Source organism: Macrobrachium nipponense, chromosome 1 (genome assembly GCF_015104395.2).
Source record: "Macrobrachium nipponense isolate FS-2020 chromosome 1, ASM1510439v2, whole genome shotgun sequence".
Classification (NCBI taxonomy): Eukaryota; Metazoa; Arthropoda; class Malacostraca; order Decapoda; family Palaemonidae; genus Macrobrachium; species Macrobrachium nipponense.
Genome location: NC_087200.1, coordinates 116,540,628 through 116,556,258, shown reverse-complemented (window position 1 = coordinate 116,556,258; position 15,631 = coordinate 116,540,628). Strand labels below are relative to the sequence as shown.

Genomic DNA, 15,631 nt, shown 5'->3' with positions numbered 1-15,631 from the left:
TAGGAGTAACGTTATTAGTAGATTTATATATGATTTTTGAAGTTAAGTAATTGAGTTGTAAGTTATTGAATTGATTAGTGTGTAATGTATAAAAGTCTGACCCTAACTTGTAAAGGTTCAGATGCAGTTGCTTAAGGCCCATTAAAAATATGAATTACATTAGGCTGATTTAAGATTAAGAATACCTGTACTAAGCAAAGTAGACTGATGTAAAATTATGAACTTTAATGTTCCAAGTCTGGATTAACAGCGAATTGATTTGAATTTATGCCTTCATGACTTGAAAGGTTCAACCCTACAATAAATTTATTGGGAAGATGTAAAGGTCAAAGTTTTGTGTTTGCTATTCATTGGGTTATACTATGTATATAGTATGTTTAGATGATTCATGGCTCTACCATTTACCAAGGTAGTACTGCACTTACACAGTATTGCAAGAGGTTCTGTGGTCATACAGAGTAAAACACTGTGTTACTCATGCATTATTGGTCTCATTACCTATCAGTCAGGAAAAAATTACTCTTCAAGGAAGAAGTAACAACATTCTCCTAGGTTAATGACTACAGGTTTTTCATCACATATCATTCTTTGCTTTGGCAAGTTGAAGAATGGATATCATTTCCCTTACCAGTATTTGTTTTCATGCATATTTCATCTTTTTTATCTTTCACTTTTTGGGTAAAGTTGAAGTGTTGTCTTGATAAGTTTTTATTAGAAAAACACAAGCAATAATAATCCTATGGAATCGTTGCCAGTAAGCTGCTATTTAGAATGGCAAGAAGAACCTAAGTTTGGTGTTTCAGTGCTGAGGATTTGAAGTATTGACTAATGTCGTTTGGAAAGGTTTGTTTGCCGCATAAATGTGTTGGTGTTAGGAATAGATTATTAGGTTTAATCTCTTTTGATCCTGGTTCCTTGTTGCACTCCCTACAGTTATTTGATTGGACATGTACTATTACTGTAGCTGCAAAGCATTTCAATCTGTAAAGTGCAAAGCACTACAATCTTTGAAGTTCACCTTCCTCAGTTACCTTTTACAGACAGCATTCCATTTATATTGCTATTTCTTTATTGGAATTTCCATGCCGTCTGTAGCCTCTCCACGTAACTCACATTATCTATGTCATTTCTGCCAGTGAAATTTTGATTCAGATCTAACTGGTGTAATTGTCTTCATTATAGTAATAGCCTCTTTGGTTTTGCATTTAGTTCTATATAGCAAATTTCTATTTGCTATTTTATTGTACACTCCTCAACTTTTTTGTTTTTATGTCACTCAATACTTTACTTTTGAATATACTTGCATTCTATTATTATTTGCATTTTGCACTTTAATTTCAATTTTTTTTATAATCAATACGCTCCCATATTTGATCTTGCATTGCTGTCTCTATATCAGACATTACCACTTTATTTCCTGGTATCAAAGATGCTCCAACCTCGAATATACACTGCAATTTGAAAATTTTGAATAGATGAAATATAAACACTAAAGTTGCATTTCTCTGATGAATTGAAGTCTTTGTTTTCTCTGGAGTTCCAAATACGGGCAACAGTTTCAGTGCATTGAAGTACCATGGCTTAGGATGATACAGCATATTGATCATTTTAATTGGTTTCAGCACATTTATTTTGAAATTTCTTAAATGTTTTTTCACATTCATTGATTTCATGATATAAAACCTTTTCCGAAATTGACTACAACAAACTGAAAACTTTTAATAGATTTCCAAGGAACCTGTGCAGTAGAAATTGCCCAGCCATGATTTGTCTCTGTGTAAATTGATGGGGCTACAGTTGGGGAAGTATTGTAGGATTTTGATAGTACTGGATGTAACATATGCAGCTCTCTCCTTTTTTTTATGTGTGTGTGTCAAAGACAGGAAAAACCAAGCCACCACCATAGTAGGGCATATTAGAAATATGGAAATAAGTTTTATATCACAGTTATACTGTTGACCATGATATACCAGGTAGAACAAAATTTGATTAAATTTCACAAATTACAGATATAAATAAATGTTTTAATGTTCAAAACCTGAAAATATTTTGCATATTGTCATCATTAAAATTTTGTAAAAGAACTGCACGAACATGACACAAATATGTTTGATTATGATAGTTTTGCCATACTGTAGTAAGATTTAACATCAAACATTTTTAACATGTTGAAGTTTCACTTTTGTTAGCAGATAATGTTCACTTAAAGTCCTGAGTATTTTAGGAAAGTGAAAATACAGTTAATATTGATTTACAGAATTACTACTGTATTTCTTGGTATGTATCAAAGATGATATGATCACAAAGATGCACCCCAGTTTTGATTTTCGTAATTTTGAAAAAATACAATATAAGGTTTCACTACTCTCATGAGTTGAAGGCTTTGTTTTCACTGGAGTTCCAAGTATGATCATCTGTCTCAGTGCATTGAAATACTATGGCTTAAGTTGGTATAATATACAGTATTGATTGTTGTAGTAATTTTTCAGTTCATTTATTTTGAAATTACAGTAAACCCCCTGTTTCTTCTTTTGCTTCTCTTCTTCTTTGTCTTCAACTTTTCCCATTTCTATATGGGGTCGCTGTTTCTAGTCAGCCTTCTCCATCTTCCTCTGTCCTGTACATCTTGTTCTCTTAGACATTTTTCCTTCATGTCATTCAATAATGTATCTCTTCCACCTGAACTTTGGCCTTCCCCTCCCTCTTCTGCCCCCTACCTCCATGTTCATAACACTCTTACATACGTGTTCATCCTCTCTCCTCATGACACGACCAAACCATTTGAGTCTTCTTTCCTGAGCCTTCCTCTTTTGATAAAACTCTTCCACTTTTGTCCTTGATCTGTTTGATATGTGTTAGATTCTTCGATGATTTATCTCAGCTTGTTGCTATCTTGTGTATTCTCTTTTGGCTTTCAGCCGTCTCTTAAGTTCTCATAGAGCTTGTCCATTGCAATTGCTTTTGCCTGTGCTACTGCCCTTTTAGTTTCTTTATTTGCAGCTTTCCAACCTATCCTATTTTCCTCAGATTGATTCCTGTCATAGGTTACTCTTGCTTCCTTTTTCTTCTTTATCTTATCTTGGGTGTTATGGTTCCACCACCAGCTCTCTTTCTCATTTGGTGGTCCTCTACCAGATGTCTTCCCCAATAATTCTTTTGCTATTTTAAGGACCATTGCACTATTTCCCGTCCACCAGGTGTTCACATCTGCCAATCTGAAGCCCCTAAGAACTGCTTCTTTAAATCTCACTAATTTCTTGCTCTTCTAATCGCCACCACGTTTTCTTTGGTTGGACTACCCTTTTCCCATTCCAACGCGTCTTAACAAGAGATCTAACACAACTTGTCTGTGTTGTCTGCTAACACACTCTCCTTTAATGACCTTACAATTCTTCACTTCTGTCAAATGGTTCCTTCTGCACAGTAAAAAAATCTATCTACGTTTGTCTTTCCCCCACTACTATATGTCACATTGTCATCATTTGTGAAAAAGGTTTGTTAACTGCCATGTCAAATGCCAGTGCAAAGTCTGTTATTGGCTCTTCTTCCTCATTCATTTCTCCCATGCCATGTCCTCCATGCATTCTATTAATGTTTTCCCGATTGCACCCGATGTGTCCATTCAAGTCTCCTCCCAAAGCTAACCTTTCTTCTATTTCTGTTGATGTCATGACTTCATCCATATCTCTCCAGAACTAATTTGTCACCTCTTCACTGTACCCAGTCTTTGGTGCATATGCACTTAATACATTCAAGATATGACCACCAGAGCACAACTTTACTTTCATTATTCTCTCACCTTTTCCTTTCAACATTCATAATATTTTCTTTCATTTCTATACTGGTGACAATCCCTACACCACTTCTTCCTGTTTCATCAGCTCCGCTATATAGCAGCTTATAGCCATTGCCAATGTCCTTTGCTTTATTTCTTCTCCACCTTGTTTCCTGAACACATGAAATGTCCACTCTCCTTCTCTCCATGACATCTGCCACTTCCCTGCTTCGACCAGTCATGCTGCCAACGTTCAGTATTCCAATTCTTATTGTTTGAACTTGCTTCTTTAGCCGTGCCTGTCCTTGACGCGGTAGCCCTTGTCCATTTATCGGGGAGGTCAGGCAAGGCCTCCGCGTGTTGCGTGAGGGGAGAACACCCTGGCCTTCTACTGGTAACTGTTCCTGGCTGTTCATGGTTTCGGGAAAAATTTTACGGTCGGATGTCTTTCCTGCCACCGACCCTCATCGTTTACCTGGGCTTGGGCCTGGCATAGAGTTGTGCTGGCTTGCACCCATATGGCTGGTAGCGCCTCTGTGGCGTGACCGGTACGGTCTTGGCCTGCCACCTCGGTGGCCGCGAGTTCGATTCTCGGGCATTCCATTGAGGGGTCAGAGATGTGTATTTCTGTTGATAGAAGTTCATTCTCGACATGGTTCGGAAGTCACATAAAGCCGGTGGTCCCGTTGCTGAATAACCTCTGGTTCCATGCAACGTAAAAACCCATACACACAAACAAATATATGGCTGGTTTACAATAAACCCCCCTACAAATAGCTAAAATCCGCGACTACTTAAAACCCCTCAAATTCACTTAGAACTGCCTATTTTGACAGTTAAAACACAAAAAGACCCTCTAAAAATGCTTATACCTGAGTATTTTAATAGTTTTATCACAAACAGTGCATTTAGTCACGAAAATGATATGAAGATACATTAATTTGTGAATACTTCTTAGTGAAAGATACGTGAATAGGCAAAGTTTCCGTGAATAATGGGTATATACGGCCCATAGAAAATCTGCAAATATGCAGTTCTGTGAATCATGAGTCTCCAAATAGTGAGGTTTACAGTACTTTGTTTTAAGTTTCTCTTGCTCATTGATTTCATAATTTTAAAAAACTTAAATGAAATTGGCACCAGCAAACATAAAAACTCGTCTGTCGACTCATCTGCTGTAGTCTGCTGATACAAGATTGAATCTTAGTGACTACAAATGTTTCTTTTGGTTTTTATGATACTTTTGTTTATTTTTCATTCTAACTAAATATAATTTATAGTCACCCTTCAGATGTCTTATACTCTAGCCATATATGCATTAGCTGTCACTTGGCATTATCAAATGCAACCACAAATTCCAAAAATATTCATGGATATACATGTTCATACTACATGAATAAATAAGAATGAATAAAAACCTTCCATTATATTTGCACTGTTGTGCAGGTAGATAAGCATGATCATACGCTCTTAATACTAGTTCATAGATCACACTGAAAAAGAGATATTGTTGGGGAGTAAGTGGTGGTGATAATTGAACGATGGGGGAATGGATTGGTGAAGAGGGGCATATTTGCTTTGGAGCTTTCGTGACATATTAGCTCAAAAGCAACGTCATATAAAACATCAGTTTGCTCATTACCTTTAAGTAGCTGATAGAAATGCATTATAAGTAAAGTAACATCATGTTCGTCTCATGGCTGAGTCGCTACAATGTTTACTAGTCTTGTGGGCTTGTTGACTTCAGCTTTCTAAGGGTTGGCTGCTCTGGTTGAAAGTTCGACTTGGGCCCTCCAACAAAAAGGCTCAAGGCAAAGCCATGGATGCTTCCCAGGAGCTAATAGAGGAATTTCAACATACATTGAAAGGCTTGATGAACAAAAGCCTTGTTTTGAGTTGAATCTACATCACAGATGAAACTTAGTCAAAAGCTTTCCAAACATGTGTGCTTTATTTTGTGCTCATGATTCTGGTAGCCATGTCCAACCAGTCATAGTTGCCCTTCTGAAGCAACCCCTTGCCCTGCATGGGTTGATAGATAGTGTTTCAGTGATTTGGTATCAATTGTTGAAGACTTGTATCACTATCAAGACCGTCTCTGATTGGTTCCATTGCCACTAAAGTAAGGAGGTTATTTGTCATCAGACACAGATCCTATGTGTATTGCTAGACACTGGGTAAAGTCTTTGCTACTCATTGACAGTGTGCCTGCTTATCGTGCTGTAACCCAGTTGGTTGGTGATGAAGGTCTTATTAGGGTCATACAATTGATGGACCAAGGTGTTATTGTTGGAATGAAATGGTTGTACTGGGGGAATTCCTGGAGGAGGTGATGGTGGTGTTCAGGAATGAGGAAGAGGAGCAAGGCTTGGATACATGGGGGGATTGGACTCAGAGAATCATTGAAGGTATATGCTGAAGTCTGCATCTAGAATTTCACAAGATGCTTGAAAGGGTGCTACGTATGCCTTTCCACTAGTATTTTTAATAGAATTTTGGGAGAACACATTGTGCCTGAGTTACAGAATGTGTAAGAGTTGTTTGCTCCGGCCTCCAGTTAGGCTTTTCCACCAACAGTAACTATTTGCAAAAGTCAGACAGTACCATTTAATTAAAGAAACGATAATTTTAATAGAACACTTGTTTTCCTTAATGTATTCAGTTATATATGTACATAATATATTTAGTCATCTTCTTTTATTAAATATGAACAAGGAGTGAAGCAAGAAGAAAATCTAAATTGTGGGAAAGATGGGAAAAGGAGGCCTTTGTCCCCTAAAGGACTTAATCTCTGTATTGGCAAGATGTCATCTGCAGTTTTTGTCATTATTACATTTATTGCTGTTATTTTAATTTTTCATTATTACTGTGATTCCTATCAAGTTAAAGTTTTATTTACATTTAATTTATGTATTAAGCCCTCTGGACCTGACTGCTGTAACCACCTAAGGTCCCTAGTTGAAATTTGAGTTATATAATATGTGCACCAACTGTTATTACTCTCAATGCATATTTTTTTTCTCACCAATATTATTACTGTTATTACCAGTATGATGATTACTAGCTTTTATGCTACCTCGGCTATTTTGTGGTAAGTGCCGATTATTATTATTGAATCTTTCACATTCATCCTATTCTACTGGGTGATTTTTATTGTGTGGGGTTCCGGGTTGCATCCTACCTCCTTAGGAGTCCATCACTTTTCTTACTATGTACACTGTTTCTAGGAGTGCAAGCTTCTGCACGAGTCCTGGAGCTACTTTAACATCTAGTTTTGCCAGGTTCCTTCCCAGGGATCTTGGGATTGTGCTTAGTGTCTCTATGATTATGAGCACAATTTCCACTGGCATATCCCATATCCTTATTTCTATTTTCAGGTCTTGATGCTTATCAACTTTTTCTCTTTCTTTTTCATGTGCTCTGGTGTCCCATGGTATAGCGACATCAATGAGTTACATATACTCTTTTCTTAATTTTGTCAATCAACATCATGTCTGGTCTATTGGCACTTATCACTCTATCTGTTTTGATACCATAGTCCCAGAGGATCTTTGATCATTTCCTATCACTCCATCAGGTTGGTGCTCATACCACTTAATTACACAGACTCCTGTACTGGTTCTGTGCAAGTGCTGGACATTCCCTTGCTATGTGGTTTCTGGTCTTGTTTTTCATAATGCACTTCCTGCATATGGGTTAGATGTTATTTTCATCTATCGTTCTTTGAACATATCTGGTTCATAGGGCCTGATCTTATGTCGTTGTTAGCATTCCTTCTGTATCCTTCTTGAGTTCTCCCCTCTGTAGCCATTGCCTTGTTTCTTCACTGGCCAGTTTTTTAGTCTGCCTCCTGTACCATGTGCATTGGTTTGTTGTGCCATTCCTCCGTTCTGTTTGTCATTCTCCTGGCTCTGTATATTTCCGGGTCTTTGTCAACTTTTATCAGTCCTTCTTCCCATGCACTACTGAGCCACTCTTCTTCACTGGTTTTCAGTACCAGAATGTAAATGGTGCATGATCACTGTTCAGATTTAATTTAATAAAATAAGATGACAACATACTTCATATATAATTGAATACATTAAGAAAAACAACTATTCTATTAAATCATTGAATACATTAAGGAAGACAACTGTTCTATTAAATTATCACCACTTTAATTAAACGGTACTGTCCGACTTTTGCAAATAGTTATTGTCGGTGGAAAAGCCTAACTGGAGCAAACAACTCTATACACACATTCAGTAACTCAGGCACAATGTGTTCTCCCAAAATATGATTTGAAATATTAGTAAGGATGGTAGCATCCTTTCAATCATCTGTGAAATTTTAGTTGCAGACTTCAGCAAATGCCTCCAATGATTCTCCAAGTCCAATCCTGCTATGTATCCAAACCTTACTCCTCTTCCTCATTCTTGAATACCACCATCACTTCCTCCAAGAATTCCCCCAGTACTATAGCCTTTTCTTTGCATCAATAACACCTTGGTCCATCAGTTATATGAGTGCGGTCATATTAGGAGGGAAAAACATGGCCCTAATAAGACCTTCATCACCAACCAACTGGGTTATAGCATGATAAGCAGGCACACTGTCAATGAGAAGCAAAGCCTTCACCCAGTGTCTAGCAATACAAAGGTCCTGTGTCTGATGACAAATAACCTCCTTACATAAGTGGCAATGGAACCAATCAGAGATGGTCTTGACAGTGATCCAAGTCTTCACCGATTGATACCAAATCACTGAAACACTATCCATCAACCCATGCATGTAGGGCAAGGGATTGCAACATTGAAATGGTATTAGGGGAAATTACACAAAAGAGAAAAAAATAATTTCTCATTATTTACAATATACATTGAAATTGATAAATTGGTTTATTGTTGTCAATTTGCTCTGCATGACCTACAAATTAAAGAAAATTTTATCATAAATGAAGTTAGAATAAAGATAAGTGCTGTGAGGGTTTGAGGTAACATTCTGACTTGTATTAGGTTAGACTTTTAATGTAATTTTTTTGTGATGAAACACTCTGTCTTTCAGGTTATTTGGAGTCATTCCCTTACATATCAGCCAGTGTTCCTGCTGTCGTGTACGAGGCTCCAAATGCGTCCCTTGTATGCCCTGAAAATGTCCGTGCATTTCAAAATGCAACCTGTACCTTAACAACAGTTTCACAAGGCCAGGATTTTATTCTTACACGAACCTATACAGAACCAGGATTTTCAACCACTACTTATAAAATCCCAGGTTTGGACACTACTACTTTTTTCTTGGAAATATATTTTATTCAGATACCAACATTTTTGCTATGTGTATTGAAGTTTCTTTTCTCCTCTGTTTCAAAAGTTGTCATGTTAATCTTCTTAGAGCAAAATTATAAATATTCTCGTACTTTTGTTGAATACAAGGTAACTTGACAAAATTCTATACTTTCAAAATTTGTCCATTAGTTTTAGGAATAATTAAGATTGTAAATATCATATGTGCCATATTTTACCGTTATTCATTTCCCTCCTTAGCTTTAATCCTTTCCTGATTCCCAAAGTAATCCTTTTGGATGATGGAGGCTCGTCTGTTTATTTCATCATTGTCCTCCAGTGTTTTCCTTTTGTTGTTTTTTTTTCACCTAGAAAATGTTGAGGTATATAATGTTTATATCACCATGGAGGCTCTTTATTTCATCATTGTCCTCTAATATTTTCCTTTTGTAGGTTTTTAATTTTTTTATATTTTCACCTGAAAAATGGTGAGGTATATTGTTTATGTCACCAAAGTGTCTTTTATTTCATGAAACCTTTTGAGGATTGTTCATCTGATTTTTAGTAGGCAGTCCCCAGTTAATGGTAGGGGTTCCGTTCCTGGCCAAGTGCCAATAACCGAAAATCATTGTTAACCAGAACATCACAATACAGGCAGCCCCAGTTAAAGACGGGTTCCGTTCCTGGGGGTCTGATGCTAACCGAAAATCGTCGCTAACCGAAATTCAAAAGTCTGTGGGAGCCACAATCCACCTTACGGTGCCCTAGACTTGTTAACGATGTCTTAGACAGTGTCACGGTCAAATATTTTGCCCTATTATGTAGTAACTCTTTAATGGAAATGTGGAATTTCATTTGTCTAATCATTTACTCTGCCCTGCATGGCAGTTCTACAAATTTTTAATGTCAGATTCGATGTACTTACTGGTAAATCTTGGCCTAGTATGAGAGAGAGAGAGAGAGAGAGAGTCATCTTTTTCAGACTGCTAGTTTCCTCCATCTCTTTGTTTATCGTATCTTCTAGGTAAATAGGTTAAAAAATGCGTAAATGTATCGTTAGTAACGTTATAATCGTTACTACAGCCATAAACAACTGAACGATAACAGTTGTTTTGCTACAAGAACTGAATCTGATAATCACAATGTTTTGCTTGCATGTCAGCCATCGTACGTTAGTAAAAAATGACCGTAGTTATGTTACAAATGCTGTCAAGTAGAACAGGACTTGAAAAATAATTTTGCATTATACCTTTATTTGCTATGGAGAAAATATTGGCAAAGAAATATGGTACTGTTAAATTTAAGCTGCAGTTGTAGCTGAACCTGAGAAAAATAAATGTTCACATTGCTAATGACTACAAATTATCATGCGTCAGCATCAGCAACCTGGATGCAACTCTATCGCAAATAATTGAGGAGAAAAAAGTATTTTAATAAAAAATACTGGCCATGAAAGAACACATTTTACTGTTATTTTCACGCCGATAAAAGATAAATACTTAAATATCTTATAATGAAATAGGATGAAAATAACGAGCGGAATCTCCCTACACCATCTAATAACGAAAAAGATAATAATCAAGCTCACAACAATTCATATTAAAGTCATATTTCAATTTAAAAGTACTTTATATAATGAAAAATAACCTTGTCCCATATAAATAGTTTCTAGAGATCTATTAATGCTAAATAGAAGCAAGAAAATCGCTCTGAATCGAGTTAATTAGGACAAAATAAACCAGCCTCTGCCCTTAGCTGATTTTTCCAAACCGAAACATTGATCGCTTTGATTGTCATTAATACTATAGTAATATGAGACTACATACAGTATCTTTGGATACAGTGTAGTAAAGCATAACTTTTTAAAAGAGCCAAGAAAAAGATGCATATTCGTTATGTTTGTATTTTATGAGTTTCGGCATTTAGGCTAAGTACCATTAACCAGACAACAGCGCCATCTATTAACGAAAAAAAATAACGTAGTCTTTCTTTTCACAAGATGTATTTAAGCCATATTTTAACTTAAAAACGCTTCATAAAACGATAAATAACCTTGTCGCATATGAATAGAGTTTCTAGAGATTAATTTACGCTAAATAGAAGCAAGAAAATCGCCCCTAATTGTGTTAAATACGGCAAAATAATCTTACCTCCGCCTCAGCTGATTTTCCAAACCAAAACATGATCGGTTTGCTTGTCTTTTATAATACAATAGTAATATGAGACTACATACAGTATTATTGGATACAGCAAAGTAAAGAATAACTTTTTAAAAGAGTCAAAGGAAAGATGCATCTTTATGTTTGTATTTTATGAGGCAGTCTCGGCACTTAGCTTAAGCCACTGATAACAAGACAATGGCGCTATTAACCCTGCGGAGGGTAAAACCCAGTTATAAATTTATTGAACAAGCGCCGTAAAACCGAAATGCCGATAAGCGATACCAACGGTAACCAAGGGCTGCCTGTAGTTATGGCAATAAATGACGTATACGACACCATAAGCGCTGATAAACTACTTAATGGTTCTGTAAACTGGTTATAGGCGCCAATAAACAGCTTACCAGCATAAAAAATCTGGTTAACAACATAAGCCATTAACCAATGCCACCTGTAAGTGGTGACTGCATATTCGTTAATTTTCCATTCTCATTTTAAAAGTTGTACTTATCTAGCCTAATAGAAAAATTTTTAGTTACTCAACCCTTGTTTGACAGACCAGAGAGAGTTTCTTCAACCTTTTTTTTATGTGCAGAGTTCTCTCTTTATCTCCTCTTTCTTTTACTTTCTACAGGAAAAGGCACACACAAATTTAGTTACATTTCATTTGAGAAACAGAGTTTTGAAAAATAAAAATCAAAGACAACCAACATTGAAATTCAATAATGAATCAACATTGAAGTTTGTCTATAACTTAGCAAATCGTTAGTTGACGTTTAAAATTTTTCCATATTCCCAAGAAGCGAATATAACCTTAGTAGTCCAGGAGCCAGGTCCATTTATTTGACTGTCGAAGTCAGTAGGATTTGACAAATGTTTCTAGACAAAAATTTATTGTAAATTTCAAAAATCAACTTCTTACTTGCACCAGCTTCACCATTTTTATGAGTACATGCTTACTTGCACCAGCCTGACCGTTTTTATGATATTACCCATTTTCAGGGTTGATACTTGGCAATATTGCTATATCCGTTTGCTATGTATTTGACTGATTATGAAGATGGTGTGCAATATAGGAAACAATAAGAAGTATTAAAATGTAATATTAATGGAAAGTAAAGGCTTCAGTCTAAATATGTGAATAACATTATCGAATATCAGTGCTAATTATAATCAAAATTAAGACTTTCTCTGTCATACCCAATATAGCAACATGTAGAAAATTTCAGTCACCAGACAAAATGCTTTGTCATTTTTATATGTCAGATACATTCACTAATGATATATAAGGTAAATAGAATATATGAATAATGTATAATATTATTGTGATAAAAAAAAATTAGAGCTGAAGCAAATCTATTCCAGACCCTTGACCAAGACACTGTGTTCTCTTATACAACGGTAATTACATAAGCAGTTTTGAATGAAACACATGTAAGTTGACAAATTATCCATGCCTAAATTTCTAAAGAAAAAAACATGCATGAAGAGGGCATTTCACTGGAAATGTTTTTAGAAATGCAACTTTTGATAAAGTTCCACAGATGCTAAATCAAGGTCATACCTTTGAAATCAGAACTACATTTCTAATTGATAACTATTCGTCTTCATCTGACTCATCACATTCCTCTGCTTCACCATCAGTGTCACTTTCCTCATCAGGAACTTTTTCAGTTTGATCACTGAGACAATCAGGACCCATGGGACCCGTACACCAATTCGCATTTACGTATATTCCACTTTCCTTAGTCCACCCATACAAGGGGATTAATGCCTCTTTCATCTGATGATTTCCACATGTTGGCAGTGAAATTTGCATGAAGGATATGCTGCTTGAGAGTTGCTTGGTATGGGGGAAGCATAGATGGCTCCATTCCTTTGATATTTTTCAAAGTAGTGTTATTAGTCTTTAAACGTATACTTCACAGTGAAAATGCTGAAGTGAGCTGTATTAATGTCATTAGTTTTGTTTTGCCCATACAAAGCACACAAACTATTCCAGAACAAGGTACATGTCTTCATTGTTGAGGAGCCAAGTTCTCCAAATGCTCTGCTGAACCTTGGATAATTCTCTACAATATTTAATGGATGTACTTCCCTTTGCCCTAAATGAAGGAGAATAGCCGCAGCTAGTGAAGGCATGCAAACCTGGTAATGCTTGACAAAGTTCTCTTCCTAGTGTCTGCCAGCAATGTCACATCAGTATACCTCCTACTGTTGTTGTTTGAATTTCCGACATCCATATAAATTATAAGTTAATTATTCAAACTGGCATTATACAAAAGAATCACCTGCACATCATTGTCATTTGTTCTTACACTGATGATGTGGTTGGAGTTTAGGCTGTGAATATGCTTCACATGCTGCATCATCCTTGTATCAGCTTGAGTGTGGGAACTCACAGGTGGCTTATACTCTTTCCTTGTCATGTGTCCATCCTCAACAGAATACAGGAAGCACTCGTCATCAAGAGTATACAATAGTATCTTATCGGCCAGTATATCACAATACTGATCATCACATCACTGCTTAGCCAGGAAGTGAAGAAGGGATGTCTTGAAGGAAGAGTATGATAAGGCTGCAGAGAAATTCCTTGACCTGGTAGCTCACCACCAGTGATGTTGAATTCAGCTACTAAACTACAATCACTGAAGAATTTAGTAAACCTGTCATGTTCTAGCCCCTTAATACTTGTTCCTGAGTTTGTGTCACTAACAAAATGAACTTCAGTTGCAGATTTTGTTAATATGCATGTTGCTAGATGTTTGAATTTAACAGGTAGGTTCTCAAACATCTGATTAACAAACATGGCATCGATTACTAAGGCATGCACAGATTCAGGTGCTGTACTTTCAACTTTTCCTTCCAGTTGTGCAGAAGTGTAGACATCGCAGTGTAACTCACTGAACTATCTACATTTCCAAGGTACAAAGGAGCGGGAGTCTAACGGATACTTGAAGACAGTTGATAAGTCAATATGAGTTGTCACAGTAAGAAGAAGTAGCCACCCAAACAGTTCTTGAGTTACCTCTGCTATATTTTTCCTTTCCTTATTCACCACATTTCCTTGTACAATATCTTGAGAGAAGTTTTTAGCTACTTTCCTTGGTACTGGTGCCCTCAAGCCTGGGGCTGGAAGTCAAGCAATCTGTCTTGAACTTGGCGTACATCTTGCCAATCCTCTGCACTTGTAGAAGCTCCCTTGTAACTTCTTCAGATGCCGCTTTTTAAATTCCAGTTGAATACAAAACAAATCTCAACATAATCTGCAAATGGATTCAAGGAGGTGTCCATAATATTGAGGATTTTTTTTTTCCAAATCTGAAGCATCTCTCTTGATTCTTGATGGTTTCAGTTCTTGGGCTGGTTCATCAAGTTGAGCTAATCCTGTTTGCACCATAAGCTTCCAACAAGAGCACTTTTTTTTTCATCTAAGGAAGTTACACCTCTTATGTGCACCAAAATTCTGAGTCATTGATGTTATCCCTGTCAGTTTTGATGCAGCATCTGCATTTATGGTCTGTTCAAATGTAAGCACATCAACTGAATGCTTTTATTCTTTGTGTAATGCTGGAAGACCCACTTTTTACCCGAACTTTCGAGCCAGGGTGAGTGTCCTCAGTATTCAACAACTTCATTATTTACAAAGTCATCCATCTGGCATAATTGTGGTGATCAATTGCAAAAAAACAGGAATCATCACAAGAATGATTATTCATAGCAATGCAGACACATTTGATAAAGGGTTTATGACCTTATATTAGGCACAAATGAAAACAAGACAAACTTCATACAAGCAGCTAAAATGGAATTTAATTTGGAAGTTCAGTGCATTATTAGTGGTGTTAATCGTGTCACAATGAAATGAGCTTTTCTCATGATAAGATTGTAAAAACTGGTTATACGGAGAAAACGGATAGGCTGCAGCAAGTAAGAAGTTGATTTTTGCAATCTACACAAAGTTTCAGTTTAGAAACAATTGTCAAACCTTACTGATTCAGACAGTTGGCCCTGGCTCCTGCTTTATAGAGCATAAGTATGGCGATGCATGCGCACTTCCTGTCTGCCAACATACACTAACATGTATGAAAACTTGGTTATAGTTTATAATAATTGTTACTTTACCACGGAGAAAGATATTGTTGTATACTTCTAGGTGTTTTAACTAGAATTGAAATCAGGAATAAAGACTGAAATTATGTATTTATAGTATACTTCAATTTGATTAAGAAAAATATTTCACCCCCAGAAGTAAATTTTATAATTTAGAGTATAACTAATGAAAATGACACCTCTCTCCTTACTGATTCTCCAAGATGTTGGGATGGGTTTTTAGGTGAGGACAGAAGGTCCTAGTCCAGCTATTCTTTAATTTTGATCATTGAGCCTTAAGCCATTTTTATGGTACCGTACTTATTAAAAAATTTTCATTACAG

At 36.3% G+C, this 15,631-nt stretch overlaps 1 protein-coding gene across 2 annotated transcripts in view; it reads left to right on the top strand.

Moving 5' to 3' along the window:
* LOC135219572 (polycystin-1-like protein 2) overlaps window positions 1-15,631 on the top strand; it is a 444,330-nt gene that overhangs the window by 45,667 nt on the left and 383,032 nt on the right. For both annotated transcript variants that reach the window (XM_064256448.1, XM_064256449.1), the window contains exon 5: window positions 8,819-9,025. In XM_064256448.1, coding sequence (XP_064112518.1) covers window positions 8,819-9,025 — 207 coding nt within the window. The remainder of the gene's footprint in view (window positions 1-8,818; window positions 9,026-15,631) is intronic.